This window comes from Danio aesculapii, unplaced genomic scaffold (assembly GCF_903798145.1).
Source record: "Danio aesculapii unplaced genomic scaffold, fDanAes4.1, whole genome shotgun sequence".
NCBI lineage: Eukaryota > Metazoa > Chordata > Actinopteri > Cypriniformes > Danionidae > Danio > Danio aesculapii.
The window spans coordinates 57,697-71,203 of NW_026613636.1; the positions used below are offsets into that span (position 1 = coordinate 57,697).

Sequence of the window (13,507 nt, forward strand, 5' to 3'; positions counted from 1 at the left end):
GCGTTTATTTGTTTTCAGAGGACTCAAACCTTATTCAGGTATATAGTAATTGAACAATCAAACGAAAAATAATACTGCATAGTCTTCGTTTTACAAATAATTTAATAAAATTAATTATTATTAATTTGTCAAAGTTAAAATTTCTTATGCCTGAATGATTTTAAAACCGTCACAGGCCTCAAAAAACACTTGCGAAATGATCAATTATAATCCAGAACATTGTGTATACTTGCAATGTGACTTGCGAATGACCACATTGCAATATCCATGCTGAAACCATACGTATATTGTGCAGCCCTAATCTGTATGTACATTTGGAAACTGCAATAAAAAAAACTGAATTATAAAAAGGATAATTTTAAAATAGTAAACTAGCTTTATTAAGATTTTCCCAAATTGTCATTCAAAACATTTTATTTTATTATTATTATTTATTTTATTTTATTTTAAATGCTACTAGAGTCCAGATCACAACTTTAAAACTGGACACACTGCACTGCGAGTGTTTGCTCTGTCATCAGTCATTGTGTTGCCAGGCGACCGAGAGACACCCAAACGAAAGAAAATCAATTCCACACAAACATCCTCACATACACACATCTATATGAATATGTGTCTAAAAATACACACACCCACACACGAAAATCCTCACGCTGCAGAGGCAGGGAAAACATTTCAAACCCGCGTTAATGGCGGAAATATGTTACTGGTATTTTTGCTTGCATTTATTGCTACATATTTGGTAACACTTTAAAATAAGGTTATATTAGTTAATGTATTTACTTTTGTTAACTCACAGTGCATTAACTAATGTTAACAAGCATGAATTTGTATTTTAATAATGCATTAGTAAATGTTGAACTGTGATTAGTAAATGCTGTACAAGTATTTCTCATTATTAGTTAATTTTAATGAATATATCCACTAACATTAACTAATGCAATCTTATTGTAAAGTGTGACCAAATAGTCTTTGCTTGCATATATTACAGGGTGTCTCCCCTTTTTAAATTATTTTCACTCCTGTTTTTAATCATTTTAATTCTTTGTTGTTTGTATTTCTGTGATTATTTTATGATTCTTTTAATCTTCTTGTTTAATTAAAGCACTTTGCATTATTATTGTGTTTGAAATGTGCTAAATAAAAAGTGAAAATCTGATTTTATTTTCTGCTTATTTTATGTAAAATCCTGCATTTTCTCCTTTTCGAGATGAATATCTGAATATTACTATCTATAAAGACTTCCATAAATACTTCCATCCATCCATTCATACTATATTTCCATTCATTCATCCATTCATACAATATTTTCATTCATCCATCCAACCAATATTTCCATCCATTCATCCATCCCTAATATATTTCCATCCATACTATTCTCATCCATCCAGTATTTCCATCCATTTATCCATCTATACTATATTTACATTAATCCATTTATACTAGATTTCCATTCATCCATTTATACTGTTTTCCCTCCATCTCTGCTATATTTCCATCATGCAACATTTTCATCTTATCCACATTTGTGTTAATGAGACAACTAATGTGATTGGAGGATGGTAGTGGTGGTGATTTGCATTTAAAATAAAGCAGGATTATATAAGAAATATTTTGAAAATATAATATTTAAATATTTAATTAATAAATAAATAAAAGTATTGATATCTATTATACTTTATTTAACAATATACAAGTGTTTTAATAAGTTTGTAATTTTAAAAAGGCATCTTAATTATCTAACAAGTAACAATTCTACCATGCATATGTTTATTATGTGACCTCAATTTTTGAATTTTTATCAAAATATCAATATCGCATTTATCAAATGTTGTCCTTGTTCAATGTTTTTTTAATAAACTGCTTTACATGGTGTGCTTCACAATATAAAAGAAAGTCTGTTTTATCATGACTTTATTCGCACAATCTTATATTGAACAATTCCTCCATGCATACATTTATGTTTAATTATTAAACTTAAATTTTTAATACAAAACATCAATATCATGTGTTACAATACAAAAGAAAACATCTGTTACTAGCTCTGTTTCCCAATGGCATTAATAGCATTTAAAAAATTTAATAAAAGTTTATTAATAATAATAATAATAATAATAATAATAATAATAACATTTAAAATTAAAATAAAATAAATGTTTAAAAATAAAAAATGCAATTAAATTAAACAAATAAATTAAACAAAACTAGTTTACCTCTTTTGAAATTCAGTTTTTGACTACTTTTAACTTCTGGAACTAAAGCAGACATAGTAACACCCTTGCAGCCCCTCAGAACACATGAGCGACCTCACAGCAATGTCAGGTTATCATAGATAACATTGCTGCACTGCAAACTTGTACAAAGAAACCTGGGTTTGTAGTGATTGTACCTGGTCATGACGGTGGACGCGAAGCTGGAAGAACTGGAGGGTCTTTGTTTCCATGGAGATAACAGGCGGACACATAGAATAAAAATAGAAACAGAGAAACAGTCAATGATGATGATTGTGAGCTCATTTGGCAGCTGTCTATACACATACACACACACACACACACACACACACACACCTGAATGAATGTTTCATGCTCACAGTCTGACTGAGTTTAAATGACACAAGCTGCCCGATGTGACACCTGTGTTACCATGGTTACAAACATCAACAAGAAACACCCTCTCAGACTCAGAATATAGGATGGACAGGTGCACTCAGAATCAGACAGACAGAAATAAACAAGTGGAGAAAATAAAAGCAGCAATAATTCAGAGCTGAGTGAAGAATGATGAGCGGAAAATACACTCTCAGCAGATCTGAAGATCTCAGGGGTGTTCAGAACAAACACAACATCAAGCAGAAGAAACATCCATCCATCCATCCATCCATCCATCCATCCATCCATCCATCCATCCATCCATCCATCCATCTATCTATCTATCTATCTATCTCACTGTTTATCTATCTGTCTGTCTGTCTGTATCTATATATCCATAAATATCCATCCATCCATCTATCTATCTATCTATCTATCTCACTGTTTATCTATCTGTCTGTCTGTCTGTATCTATATATCCATAAATACATCTATCTATCTATCTATCTATCTATCTATCTATCTATCTATCTATCTATCTATCTATCTATCCATAAATACAACCATCCATTTTCCATAAATATTTCCATCCATCCATTCATACATTTTAATCTATCCCTCCTCCAATATTTCCATCCATCCATTCATACTATATTTGCATAAATTTATCCGATATTTTCATCCATCCATCCACACTATATTTCCATCTATACATCCATGCATCCATCCAATATGTCCATCCATCCAATTTTCCATCCATCCAACCATAGTTTATCTATCCATCCATCCATACATCCATCCTGTTTTCTATCTATCTATCTATCTATCTATCTATCTATCTATCTATCTATCTATCTATCTATCTATCTATCTATCTATCTATCTATCTATAAATACAACCATCGATTTTTCCATAAATACTTTCATTCATACTATATTTTCATCCATCCATCCATCCATCCATCCAATATTTCCATTTATTAATCCATCCATCCATCCATCCACCCACCAATACTACATTTCCATTCATCTATACTTAAAATTATTCCATCCATCCATCCATAATACATTCCCATCTATACTATTTTCCATCCATCCAGTATTTTCATCCATTTATCCATCGATTATATACTGTTTCCATCCATCCCTGCTATATTTCCATCCATCTATCCATCCATCCTATATTTATATCTATACTATATTTCCATCTGTCCATATATGCATTTAGAATCGATATATTCTTCATTCTGCATTAAATATAAACAGCAGAGACGTTGTTTAGGAACTAAACACGTTGCGAACTTAATGACCGCAAACACACCTTGCAAAAACACACAACAAAGCATCCTCAAGTGAATTAAGGCCGCACACACCTCGATATGAAACACAAACAAAGAAACTTTCAACTCTCCCCATGTCCTTTAAACATTAAACCTCAATTCTCAGTGTGTGTGTGTGTGTGCGTGAGCGTGTGTACCTGTATGACCAGCGGCTGTAAGAAGGCTGAGAAGAGCTTTTCACCGTCTCCATTGTCGAGTGTGTGTGTTTATGTGTGTGTGTGCACGGGTGTCTCTACCTGTGTGCAGGTCATGAGGGAACAGACGTATGACAGCCGCAGGTGAGCCCGAGGGCTGCTGCCGGTCACTATGGCAACAACACCCCACAGACGCCCTTTGAAAAGCGGGACACTAGCGAAAACCAGGCCTCTGAAGTCTGAAACCCATCATCATAAAGCCAAACATACTTCTGCAACCCCGCTCCTGGAGATCTACCTTCCTGCAGATTTCAGTTGCAACCTTGACCAAACACACCTGTCTGTAATCAAGTGCTGCTTAGTGTCCTAATTAATTAGTCAGGTGTGTTTGATAAGGGTTGGAGCTGAAATCTGCAGGAAGGTAGATCTCCAGGAACAGGGTTGGTGACCCCTAGTCTAAACTGAATATTCACAACTACTTTAAAGGACTATTTTTATTTCATATCCTGCATTCAATCAATCAATTTTATTTATAAAGTACTGTATCACAACCAAAGTGCTTTGCAACAGCACAATTAATTAATCAACAAAACGTAAAAACAAATAAATATTCTATAAACAATACTGACATGTCCATATAACACAATATAGAGAAAAATGTCATAGTGCTATCAATATATTTACAGCTTTTCTCGGCTGCACTTTATTTTAATATACAATTCAAGCTTTCAACAAACCATTAACTAAACCTTTTAGCTTAATAAACTACTCATTTGATGCTTAATAAATAATATTTATTAAAGTAGTAGTTGGGTTTAGGCATTATGCAGGACTAGTGATGTAGAATAAGTTCATACTTTATAAATTCTAATAAGCAGCCAATTTCTTAATAATAGGAAGGTAATGAGACACAAGTTAATAGTACAAATTGTAACCTAAACTAAAGTGTTATCCTTTTCTTAATTGTTTTGGCTTGTCATATGATATATGATTTATGACATATGATTTATTATATTTTTTCTTGATGTGATCACTTTGGGCTGTGCATTTAATCAAAATCGAATCGCAATTTTAAACATTGTGATTAGCTAATGGCTGTGATTTATATATATGTATTATTTAATTTTTCCCACCCAGAGCAAATGCGTGACTGCTGTCTGTGTGTGACAGTCTTAATAGCCAATTGAGTGAGCACACTTTCGTTCTGCCCAATCAGATTTGCGCAACTGAACTATGCGGAACGCCCACAATAAAAAAAAAAAAAAAAAAAAAAACAGAAAAGCTCAGACCATTGGGATAATGGTGTCTGCTGCTTCAGAAGCATTAAAAGACAAATTAATATGAAAGAAAAACAGGACATCAGTAATATGGGAATATTTCGGTTTCAAAGTCACAGACACTGAACAAAAACAGGTAATTTTTAAGAGCTGTCGCAGAATTGTTGCCACGGCTTACAGATTATTAACCTGAAGCTTGACTACAAAATCAAATCGCAAATCAAATCGTATTCGCAATATATGTCAGAAAATTCGCAATTAGATATTTTCCCCAAATCGCACAGCTCTATTTTGCACTCTGACAGATTAAAGGATTAGTTAATCCAAAAAATTTTATTATGCCATTTATTACTCACCCTCAGTCCCCCGAGAATTTCTGAACACGAATAAAGATATTTTAGCTGAAATCTGAGAGCTTTGTGACCCTCCAGCAGGGTCCCGACAGCAGGGGTCCCGAGATGCTGAAAGTCCAGAAAAGGAACCATATTCAAACGAAGCTCCAAGAACAATATTATGCACCAAAAAAACCCCATCAAAAATCACTTTGTTGACTTTTGCCTTGCACATCAAGTTACAATCTATATGTTTACTATCGGCGATACAATGCATGTTATTGCAGTTTTTTGGTGAACAAAAGTGTTCTTGGAGCTTCGTATGATTACAGTTGAACCACTGAAGTCACATGAACTGTTTTAACAATGTTTTGGGGTTTTTTTCTGGAGCATCTAGGGACACTTGTTGTCTATGGAGGATGAGGGAGCTCTCAGATTTCATCTAAAATATCTTCATTTGTGTTCAGAAGATGAACGAATGTCTCAGGGGACTGAAACAACATTAGGGTGAGTAATTAAAAACTGAATATTAATTTTTGGGAGAAATAACCCTTATAACAGGTTGCTGTTGTTTTGGTTAAACCCTACATATATAACCAGTCTGATCGGCTGTAAATATGAATGTGTTAATGTAAACAAGCCGTTTCTGCAGTTTAATATCAACAAATAGTGTTTTTGGACTTGTTTTGAGAAACTTCTGAAACTTTTTTTTTTTAAAGATGCAAAGTTTATTTTTTAACGAGTCATGAAAATAAAGCCGAGTGCTGTGTACTATGGGTTTTGCAAGCCACCGTCTGCTATGTAAATGATTATAAATGTAAACAAAGTGCAATCGTCTCATCTGCAGTGTGTCGTTTCCTCTTACGACTCTGATAATGATGCCAATCTCAGACTGCGCTGTACTTCCACATTCATCTAATGGCCACCGAACAGACCATAATTGCGCTGTAATGACACTCTCAGACACATTCATCAGGTCTACGAATAGATGGACCATTTTCTGGCTGTGATTGAACTTCTTAAAAATGCACGCAATGATACGTTAATCCAAGCCAGCTGCGTTTATAAAGGAGACCCACATGTGCAAACACACAAATAACACGCCAACATGCATGCAAACACACCAAGCAACTAATGCACACTGGTTATGACAGACCACAACATTCACACTTAAATTTCCTAAAATAAAAGCTTTTAAGACATCTATTTTGTGCTTTAAGCCAGGTCATTTGATGAAATATCCTTCTATAAAAGCCAAACCAGTGTGATTTGAACTTTCCTTAATCTCAAAGCAAATCCACCAATTACAGAACCCACAGTAGTAACCATGGAAACAGAAATCACAGTAAATAAGTTCTACTTCTACTCTATGAAGCAATGCAAATAACATAATAACAGATTTATTAATAACAGCATTATTATTGTCAACTAAATGTAATATTTTTTTTCACAACAAAATATGGTAACCGAGAAAAAAAAACTATAAATATAGATATAAATATAACATTTTAAAACAGTTTTTATTTAAAATAAGCATGAAAAATATTATAAATAACTATATATTTCTAAAACAGTTATAAAAACATTAACCAAATAACTCTAGATATTTATAAATATAGCCCACGATTAAATTAATGAATGTTTTAATACTATAGCTTTATTATATAAAGCTATAATATGATTGTGTTGTACTGTCATTTTCAATTGTACTATTCGCAAAGCCTCATGGGATGTGTAGTTCATTTACTTGAAACTAATTCTTATACATTTATTTTTTAAATGTTTGTGGCTTACATTTTATGGTATAAAATGGTTTGTTTCAGGGCTTTAAATTCCTCTGAAGTGAATATAAATGATGAATTTAGATGCCATTTGAGTTTTTTTATATGAAAAGGGCATATTTCTCAAGCTTCTCTGAGTTGGTTTAGTAATTTCACTTTCTATGGATAAGAATATGTACTTTTAATTGCCTTTAAAGATAAATAACTGAACAAAAACATAGCAGGTTTTTGCATTTGAATTCAATTTCCATCCATACTATTTTCCATCTATCCAGTACGTCCATCTATTTATCCATGCATCCATCCATCCATCCATCCATACTATTTTCCATTAATCCATTCATACTATATTTCCATCCATATATCCATCCATCCAACATTTTCACCTATTCATACTATTTTATAATATGCCACTTTTTAATTAAATTCTTCACAGGGATCACAAACCATTCTGTCAATGCAAAGGTTAGGTCTGAACCACTGTACTTCAGATAAAACAACCCCATCAGATCACAGCGATCTAGATTCCAACTCCTCCAAAACAAGAGATCCTCAACCAACTTACAGAATAAACTATGCCATGAACATGCATTTACATTATAGGAGATCTTAAAGGGATAGTTCACCCAAAAATGAACATTTTCTCACCATTTACTTACTCTCAATTGGTTACAAACCTTTATGATTTTCTGTTGAATGCAAAAGAAGTTATTTTGATGAAAGCTGAAAACCTGTAACCATTAACTTCCATAGTATTTGTTTTCCTGCAATGGAAGTCAATGGTTACAGGTTTTCAGATTTCTTACAAATATATAGCATTTTATATTCAATCGAAGAAACTCATATGGTTTGAAGATCAAGTAAATGGTAAATGCATTTTATTTTTGGGGTGAACTATCCCTTTAAGTAAACTGCATCAGCTGTTCCCAGGAGATGTATACTAAACAAAAGCTGCAGATAAAACCAAACCACGTCCTTGTGCATCAGACAAAAGCACACTGAATTCCAGCTCGCAGCATCGTGGGAGAGGAAGGAGTGTGTTTGTGATGGGACAGAGCTGTTCGTGTTTGGAGGACAAAACATGAAACTGAGAGCAGATGTCGAATATTTTGAGTCCTGCCAACACATTGGACTGAGAGTCAAGGACGAAGAGTCGCACTGCTTTCTCACAGCTGTCCCAACAGATTCATCCCTCTAATTAATGATTATAACGAGAGCCTGTCTAATTAATCACTACATATGATCAGCATTAACTGTCAAGAAGCAATCGCAAAATGATGTTATGTCATATATACAAAGTGATTGTGAATAATAAATAGAAAATAAAAGATCCAAATATGTCTGAAATAATCAAGCTGTTAAGATGTTTATTTATGTACAAATTATAGGCTACAACACTGCCTTTTCCTTAAGTTTTATTACATTAATAAACATTTGAAAAAAAACATACTGCATGCAACGTTTTTTATTAAATAAGTAAATCCGAATTATGATTTGAAGGATAGGGGGAAAGTATAAATATGTTTGTGCTAATTATTTTTACACTGAATGACAATCCTTTTATTTACAATTGAATGACAATTTCTTTTGTCAATCAGACAGAGAATGTATGCAATTTTCATTTCTTTTTGCTCAGAAATAACAACAACTAACAAAAAACGTAAATGGGGAACAAAGGCTGCATTTACACTGCACTGTTCAAGTGACTCAATTACGATTTTTTTCTCCCACGTGGCACAGATCGGATATGTACGTGTAAGCAGGAACAAATCTCATGGATTCAGATTTACTTAAATCAGATTCAGGCCTTTTTCGTATGTGGAAATTTATCTTATATGAATCGGATCTGTGTTCTCGTGTCTGCAGTGTAAGCAGGTAGATCAAATTTTCACCTGTCAATGCGAGTCGTGCATCATTAAAAACCATAGCGAATGACGTCAAGTCTGACACTTTGCTGTAGTTGTAGTAGTAGTCATAGTAGTAATAGTAGTGGTTGGAGTGGTAGTTTGGGTTTTTGAAGTAGTAGTTGAAGTAGTATCTGTAGTAGTAGATGTCGTTGGTATAGTGGTATCAGAAGTAGTGGATGTGTAGTAGTAGTAGTCGTTGTCGGTGTAGTAGTATCAGAAGCAGTAGACGTTGTTGATGTAGATGTTGTAGTAGCAGTCATTCCTGTAGTAGTATCAGTAGTAGATGTAGTAGTAGTAGTAGTATCAGTGGTAGTAGTCGTTGTAATAGGATCAGTAGTAGTACACATTGTAGGAGTAGTAGTGGTTGTGGCTGTAGTAGCAGTAGTTATAGTTGTAGCATTAGAAACTCTCTGTAGTAGTAGTAGTAGTAGTTGGTGTAGTACTTGGGATTTATTTTTATTCTTATTATTTTTATTATTGTAGTGGTTGTTAATGATTATTACTGTTGTCCTTTCTGGCTTGTTTACTGTCATTATTACTATCATTATATCACTAGCATTGTTGTCAGTCCTTATATATGTTACTTGCTTCATTTAGTGACTGTTATTGTTGCTTTTGTGTGTACTCTGACCTGTTTACCAAATTACCTTTATATGCACACACGCGCGCACACACACACACACACGTGCCGGTATTTGATTGTATTGTTGTTGTTTTTTTTGTATTTTTGTTATGGTTTCATTTTCTTTGTATTTGCATTATCTCAAATTGTGTACCTTTTGTATATTCTAATAAAAAAATACAAAAATAAAAAATAAATAAATTAAATAAACTGGACTCTTCTCTTCCATAAAAAAAGTCTGAGTCAAAAGACACTTTCATTTCAGAACAGACTTCAGTCGCAAACCTTAAATCTCATACACGAGGACTAAAACAGCTTTTATACTGTCATATAGCACAGGAATTTAAGCATGTTAATGAGAGTGAGAGAGCGCAATGTCCGCCAGGTAACCAAAATAAACTCAGACTCAACTTTGAGTCAATATAAACTATACCAATATAAACTAATATAAAACTAGTGCATAAATTACGCCATGGACATTATGTTACGTTAAGATGCCTAAAGGTTTAAAAAAGCCTATATATCAAAAGAAGATGGCCAAATGAGAAGCTTTCTGTCATAAACTATAGTAAAACAGCTTGTCAAAAGCTGCGAACAGATTATATACAGGAATAGAGAAAAGAGCGCTCTTTTATTATCAGCTGTCAGTCAGCGCCCGCTCTTTTTTTCCTGGTCATTGTGCCTTTGCCGTGTGATGACGTAAGCAGGTCATCAAAAAAATCGGATACAGTCCCAAAATCGGAATTGACCATCAAGATCTGCAGTGTAAATGCAGCCAAAGTTAAAGCTGTATTATGACATAACAGGCATATTACTGACAAACAAATGACATCACATGAAGCGACAAACACTGTTTTATGTATGTCATGATAACAACTTTAGGTTGTTGGACTCTTTGAGATCTTTGATCCAATGGCCATGAAATGTAATTATGTAACAAGTATAATGTAATAGAGATAGTGTGACGTCTATCTGTTTTCCCTGCTTTTTATCTTTGCACAGAAAAAAATAACTACTAAAAACAACATGTATGGAAGAAAGTTAAAGCTGTATTATGAGATAACAGGCATATTACTGACATACAAATGACATCACATGAAACGGCTAACATTGTTTTATTGATAAATATGTATGTCATAGTAACAACTTTCGGCTGTTGGACTCTTTGATCCAAAAAGATGTCATTTTTTTCTGATTTACAGTATTTGACTATCATATGTAATTATGTAACAAGTATAATGTCATAGAGAAAGCGTGATGTGCATCTACACTCAATTAAACCAATCAGACTGCATTCATTCACACACTGTAATTCATTCCTCTGTAAAAAGACTACGGATGCATGTAATTTCCTTTGCTTTTAGCTCATAAAAACAACAACAAACATAACATATATAACATATATATGCTGTATTATGATGTCACTTAGCATATGACTGACATGTAAATGACATCACACGAAACAAGCAACAGTTTTATATGTACGTCACGATAACAACTTTCGGCTATTGGATTCTTTGAGATCTTTAATTCAAAAAGATGTCATTTTTTCAGATTTACAGTTAAGTGTTTAGCCATCATGTGTAATTATATAACGCGTATAATGTCATATTAAGGTAAAGTTGGTTTTATATTTGGACATTCGTTCAGTGACAACAACTTGTGACATGCTTCCTATCAGTGGTGTAAAGTAACTAATTACAAATACTCAAATTACTGTAATTGAGCAGTTTTTCTCAGAAATTGTCATTTACTAAGTAGTGTTACAAATGTGTACTTTTACTTTTCCTTGAGTACATTTTAGTGCAGTATCTGTACTTTTACAGTTAAGTATTTGGCCATCATGTATGTAATTATATAACAAGTATAATCTCATAGAGCAAGTGTGATGTTTATCTGTTTTACTTGCTATTTCTTTTTGCAGAGGAAAAAAAACAACAACTAAAAACATAATGTGTAAAGGGATGAAAGTTAAAGATGTATTATGATGTAAGCATATTAGTTACTGACGGCTGTTAGAGATTTTGCGATCCAAAAAGATGCTATTTTTCTGATTTACAGTTGAGTATTCGACCATCATATGTAATTATGAAACAAGTATAATGTCATAAGGAAAGTGTGATGGTCATTTGTTTTCCCTACACCCCATTAACTTTAAAACCAAAGTTTAAATTAACATTAAAACTAATCAGACTGCCTTCATTTACACACTGTAATTCATTCTTCTGTAAATCAGACTAAGAATGCATGTCATATTATTTTCCTTTAGCTCATAAAAACAACAACATATAACATATACAGGTAACAAAGTTAAAGCTGTATAATGATGTAACATATCACTGACATACAAATGACATCACATAAACGAGTAACAGCTTTTATTGATAATTTGCATGTCACGATAACAATTTTCGACTCTTTGAGATGCCAACATGTCATTTTTTCTGGTTTACAGTTAAGTATTTGGCCATCATATGTAATTATGTAACGTAACAAGTATAATGTCTTATAGATATGTTTTCCCTGCTATCACCATCCAGCTAACGTTAACTGCTACCGTTACACCCCGTTAAACCCATCAGACTGCATTCATTCACTCTCTGCTGCTTTATTCTCCCTCTCTTCTTCATAATTCAGATGTTTAATGTTTGTTTGTGGTGATTGTTCGCAGTCTGTGTGTGTTGTATTGTGTTTTTAGCTTTGGCTGATGTTACAGCGCGCACGGAACGCAACAGGACCCGCCGAGAAAACCCAGCAAAGTTACGAAACAGGCGATTGTTAAGCACAAATCCCCGCACATCCCGCGTTTCCCAAACGGACGTCACTTTTGGATCATTTCTGAGAATTGTGTTTCCATCGGTGTGTCTTACCTGCTGTAGTAACTCATGTTTATCCGCCGTTGCTATGGATCCCTCCGCAGCTGCAGCGTAGCGTCCCTGTGCGCAAAACCCGCAGCCACCGTGACGAGCACGCGCAAGCGCACATGCCAGGTCATGGTTGTTGCTAGAAGGGATGCAGCTGTGGCCGGAAGTTAACGAGAATTGTTTATATCATTTTCTACAAAAAAAATCTGCATTTTAAACCACTGTGAATGGCTCTTTTTGGTAAGCAATGTGAAAAGTAACACGTCCCACGTGACAGAGCTTTCTTTTCGCCTTTACTTTTCGCAACGCTTTTTCAAGATGAACCAATCACAGTCGTTTCTGATGAGCCTGCAGTCATTGCAGATGTAACGCTAAAATGCCGAATTAATAAAATATATCTAAATATATATATATATATATATATATATATATATATATATATATATATATATATATATATATATATATATATATATATATATATATATATATGTTATTTATGACATAATGATAGGTGTACCTTTTTCCAAAGAATTAATTTCGATTTAATTTCTTTATTTTCCATTTAAAATAGGATTCTCATTTTGCTGTTGTGTTGCCTATTAACGCTCAAAATGCTAAAAAAATACAATAAAATCCTTATAAAAATGTTTTTAATAATG

General features: G+C 33.4%; 1 protein-coding gene across 1 annotated transcript in view; it reads right to left on the reverse strand.

Annotated features, from left to right (window-relative positions):
- tulp3 (TUB like protein 3) overlaps window positions 1-12,978 on the reverse strand; it is a 36,481-nt gene extending 23,503 nt beyond the window's left edge. Inside the window, exons 1-2 of the mRNA XM_056452467.1 lie at window positions 12,852-12,978; window positions 2,390-2,431 (exon numbers count right to left, since the gene is read on the reverse strand). Coding sequence (XP_056308442.1) covers window positions 2,390-2,431; window positions 12,852-12,868 — 59 coding nt within the window. The 5' untranslated portion in view covers window positions 12,869-12,978. The remainder of the gene's footprint in view (window positions 1-2,389; window positions 2,432-12,851) is intronic.
- Window positions 12,979-13,507: the final 529 nt, after the last annotated feature.